The 5,001-nt window shown below is 37.6% G+C and overlaps 2 protein-coding genes across 3 annotated transcripts in view; one reads left to right on the top strand and one right to left on the bottom strand.

Annotated features, from left to right (window-relative positions):
- Positions 1-5,001, top strand: part of il17rel (interleukin 17 receptor E-like) — a 46,410-nt gene that overhangs the window by 9,513 nt on the left and 31,896 nt on the right. The gene's annotated exons all lie outside the window — the stretch shown is intronic.
- The window catches only part of LOC106521806 (protein phosphatase 1H), a 17,146-nt gene that overhangs the window by 3,763 nt on the left and 8,382 nt on the right, over positions 1-5,001 (bottom strand). For both annotated transcript variants that reach the window (XM_014014544.1, XM_014014545.1), the window contains exons 3-6: positions 4,139-4,510; positions 1,657-1,769; positions 1,460-1,544; positions 837-955 (exon numbers count right to left, since the gene is read on the bottom strand). In XM_014014544.1, the coding sequence (XP_013869998.1) occupies positions 837-955; positions 1,460-1,544; positions 1,657-1,769; positions 4,139-4,510 (689 nt within the window). The remainder of the gene's footprint in view (positions 1-836; positions 956-1,459; positions 1,545-1,656; positions 1,770-4,138; positions 4,511-5,001) is intronic.

The raw sequence follows: 5,001 nt of genomic DNA, 5'->3' as shown, positions 1-5,001 counted from the left end.
TAAAGTCATAATATTACGAGATTAAAGTCATAATTTTATAAGATTAAAGTCATAATATTACGAGATTAAAGTCATAATATTATGAGATTAAAGACATAATCATGACGTGTCTATTTCTCGTTCCTCATTTCCTCATTTTCCCCACACCTGCTGTACAACCATAAAGTAGTCCATGATGACTCGTCACTGTTAGATTAATATGCTTTCATCCAAATTAGCTAAGTGATGACTAAATCTGACAATAAATCCATTAATTACAATACGGCTTCAGTTTATAGTCGTTTGCACAATTTCCACGTCCTGCTACTGATAATTTGATGCTAATTTGCTAAAAGATTATTTATTTATAGCAATACTAAAGAACAGTTTGACAAGATGCTCAACATTCCTCATTTTAATGCAGTAACTGCATGCTTCCTCATATAAAGGCTACAATATTATGACTTTAATCTCGTAATATTATGACTTTAAATTCGTAATATTATGACTTTAATCACATAATATTATGACTTTATTTTATACGACTTTATTCTCGTAATATTATGACTATTTTATTCGACTTTAATGTCGTAATATTACGACTTTAATCTCGTAATTTAAAATTTTTTTAAAAATCTCGTTGTGTGGCCCTAATACTCCCTCGTACCAAACAGAGTTAACACGAGACAGAATAAGGAGGCATTTCTTGGGAAAATAAAGCTAGCATTAGCAACTAGCAGCTAAGTGAATTTAGCAAACGTAAACACGGCAACAACTCCAATTTAGCTTTAGTATTCAATCCAAATTCATATGCAGATATTAGATAAATATCCCCTTAAAATTTGGACTTGGCTCACCATCCACTCATGGTGAAGTCTCTGTAGAGCATCCTCTTGCCCACCTCCTTCCTCTGAACTCTGCGGGGGAACTCCAGGTGCGTGAACTCGTTCCCCAACAGGTGAGGCTGCATGTAACCCTGGAGGACAGACAAAAGCCTCTTTTTTTACACCTCAGTTCAGGAAGTAGACACATTCAGGTCGCTTTGAAACCGGCCCAAACTCCTGGCACGCCTCTGTAGTGCGACACGAGGTAGCAACAGAGCCGTAACGCTCAACGTGAATCTGTGGGCAGCTCAATGGCTGGGCTGCAGTCACGTGACCCGGATAACGCATGAAATTCAGATGGAGGGACAGGAAGTGATTTTCTCTGGTTCAAAACACGGCGAAATGGATCACAGCGAGTCATTTTTGTAAATGCTTGTCTGTGTGGTGACGTGGCCAGCTCTGTGTGGCCATTTTGCGGAGCTGTTTTATGAGAAATCCTAAAAATATTAAGATTTAAGAGCTCACTGATTTTGCTTATTTTTGCTTTGCTTTCAAGCCCAGCCCAGATAATATATAAATTTGATGTTTAACATATAAAATACCAAACAACTATATGGTTACAACAGATTGTTTGAAACAAATTCAAAGTTATTTACCAGGAACTGGAGCCTCTGTCGCTCCGACTCGGGGGTGAACTCTGCCGACATGGGTATGATCTCACTGTTTCTGATAATGATGGCCCTGCAGACACAGACAGACACACACACACACACAACATGGAGTAAATCATTAACACAAAAAACCCCAGAACTCTGCTCGTCTCTGCCCCTCAGGTTCATAAAACCACGGTCACCTGCTGTCGCCTGCATTCCCAACATACAGCTTCCCCAGCAGGTAAACCACAGTGAGAGCCGTGCATCCTCCAGTGATGTTATAAATTTGCTTCTCCCTCTCGATCTGCACATCCTAAAAAAAGAAAACCATAGAGATGATTAACGTCTGCCTACGTCTGACCGCTGGAGACTAATTGGTGAATTAAAATCGTGCAAAAACTACCAGGCAGTATGTTCTTTATTAAGCGTTTGCAGCCAGTGAGCATTTCGGCTGGGTTTGAGCTGCCTTTTCTTTCAGGAATCACAACGTCAATTTGTCATATTTAAAAGAAAAAATGTTTGCTAAAAACGCTGTAACTGCAGGTTTAAAAGCAAATCTTTTCTAAAAACCTTTACGTGAAGGTGGTACGTTTTACTAAAATGCACCTCAGCTGGAAGATTCCTCTTTTATTTATTTTATATTACTCATCACTAGGTTCTGTTTCAGGCAGCAGGTGGATGAACAATGACACAAAACCTGCAGCCTTTACATAAAAAAATATATATATATTTTTATCCCGGTAACTGCTTTAAATGATGCACAGACGATCTTCAATAAATGACGCAGCATCAAATGTGAGAGGATTTCATTTTGCCGTGAGAATTATAGCAGGGGCTTATCTTAGAAGAGCTTATATAACATTTTTTTGAACTATCTTGGTTGAGCTTAAACTGTGCTCCACTGCCATCTAGTGGCAAAAACATCAACTTCTCATAGTAGCTCCTCAAAAACACAAATAATCTTACTGTGAAATAATTTTAGTAGATAACACCACTGAATGAGCTAACTTTAACGTAGTTTTAATTTAAGAGATTTGAATACATTTCTAGATAATCTGGCCTGAAGATGCTGTTTTAAATAATGAACAATAATTTCAAACGTTTTTAAATAAAATGCTAACTTCTTGAGGGAAATTTATCAAATACATCTTCTAAAAAGAAGCAGAGCTGAGTGTTGAATCAATTTGCTGTGATTTGAAGAACAATAAAGGAACTCAATTTTAAAAGTTAAAACAAGCAAAATAGTAGCTGTAAGCTGTTTGGGAAATACAGTTGCTAAAAACTAAAATTAACAAAACTGTAGCTAAAAGTTGAAAGAAGAAAAAAAACATAAAATGAGCAGCACTGTTGCCAAAATCTAAAACTGCTAAATCCAAAGCTAAAAGCTAACGATAAAAAATCAATAGCTAAAAGATGAAATTAGCAAAAACACTGTCAGCTAAGTCAGCTGAAATTATTGAAATTATATGAGTTGGTTGATTACAGCGTTTTGCAGTTTATGTATAAGGCTCATAAAAATATATCACCTTTGAACATCCAATCGAATTTTGTTAAGAGACAAAGTTACTACAATTTAAAAAGGACAGAGGTGTTTGTGAAACCTAAAATCCAAACTAGTTTTATGGAACGATGTACTTCAGTGCAAGGAACAAAACTGTGGAATAATCTGGAAAATTAAAGCTCAAAGCTAAAAATGCCACATTCAAAGCTAAAAGCGAACTATAGCAAATCAATAGCTAAAAGTTGAAATTTTGCAAAATGGTGTCTATAAGCTAAAATGAGCAAAAATGTAACAAACAGTGATAAATGCCACATCCAAAGCTAAAAGCTAACTATAGCAAAACTATAGCTAATAGCTGAAATTAATAAAACACTGTCTATAAGCTAAAATGAGCAGAACTGTCACAAGATAGCTAAAAATGCCACATCCAAAGCTAAAAGCTAACATAGGAAAACCAAAGCTAACAGCTGAAATTAACAAAACTGTCTATAAGCTAAAATGAATGAATGAAATGAATGAATAAACTAAACTAAACAAAACTAAAATTAGCAGAACAGTTACTAAAGTCTCCAATTAACAAAACATGGACAAAAGCTAAAATGAACAAAACCACAGGTAAAAGCTAAAATGAGCAGAACTGTTGCAAGAGGCTTAAAGTGTCACATCCAAAGCTAAAAGCTAACTATAGCAAATTCATAGCTAAAAGTTGAGATTAGCAAAATGGTGTCTGTGAGCTAAAATGAGCAGAAATGTTACAAAAAGCTAAAATGCCACATTCAAAACTAAAATTTAACTACAGCAAAAGCCTAGCTAATAGGTGAAATTAGCAAAACACTGTATAAGCTAAAATAACCATAGATATTGCTAAAAACTAAAATTACCAAAACGGCTAAAAGTTAAAGGGCACAAAATCATAGCTAATGATTAAATGTACTAAAGTTGAACTTTGTTATAAAACCAAAGCGCTACAATTAGCTAATTAATATAAAGTAAAATTTGTAAAACGGTATTAAAAAGTAAAAGTACCAAAGCAGTAGCTAAATACAGAATAGAGTGTGACTGCTGACTCAGCATCTCATTTTTAACTGACTTCACTAACTTCATGTCACGGATTAATTTCAGTTTAATTTAAAGATCTCTTTTATTAAATCTAGTTTTTTATTAAATGTAGTGGCCCTCACCATTTCCTTGAAAGCGTTCTCTATGGCTCCGATCACCAGGCTCTCGTGTTGGATCTTCTTCTCCGTGTAGAGGCGCGGCGGTGGCGGCGTGTTGGACGGGGAGCCGGGGGACCCCGCGGCCCCATGTAGCGAGGCGGCTCGGGTCAGGCTCCGGTGAGGCCCCGCGGTGTTCCCCTGCAGGTGGGGGCTGTTGTCGGGCTCCTCCCCCATCACGGCGGGGGGCACGGCGTGGAGGTTGCGCAGGATCTCGATGACGGCCTGCAGCTGGCAGGCGATGTGGTGCTGAAGCAGCCGAGAGGCGACGACGGCGGCGCCTGAGCCGGCGTGACCGTCGAACAGAGCCCAGTAGTGAAAAACCAGGCCGTCGCTGTCCTGCAGAGAAACGGAAAGCCAAAAATGAGCAAATTGTCTTTCTCACAAGAAAAGGCAGACGTTCAGAAACCCTCCATTTATTCTATAATAATGTCGTTTYGGAAAGCAACCTGACTTGGACGAAGAAAATATAATTTGCGGGTGAGGAATCAGAGAGGAGATACCCAGGGGAAAGCATCGTGACTCATGCTTTCCAGGACTGCCTGGAAGGTGCCAAAGTCAAATTTAACTTCGCTCTCTCGAGTGAAACGCTGACGACGAGTCTGTTTTATACCCTGAAGCATTTATCTCAAAGTTTATTCATTTCTTTAAAAAAAAGCAATTCTATGTACAATAAATAAAAAGAAAATCCAAATAAAATGAAAGGCAGAAGAGAAAAAATCTTATTACATCTGCCCCTTTTTTCTCAAGTATAAATTCAAACAATAATGATCTTCAGTTAAAGGCACAGTGTGTAGGATTTGTTGTTTTCAGTGACATCTAGTGGTTGA

This window comes from Austrofundulus limnaeus, unplaced genomic scaffold, assembly GCF_001266775.1.
Source record: "Austrofundulus limnaeus strain Quisiro unplaced genomic scaffold, Austrofundulus_limnaeus-1.0 Scaffold116, whole genome shotgun sequence".
NCBI lineage: Eukaryota > Metazoa > Chordata > Actinopteri > Cyprinodontiformes > Rivulidae > Austrofundulus > Austrofundulus limnaeus.
Note: the sequence above shows the minus strand (reverse complement) of the source record. Positions and strands in the feature narration are given on the sequence as shown.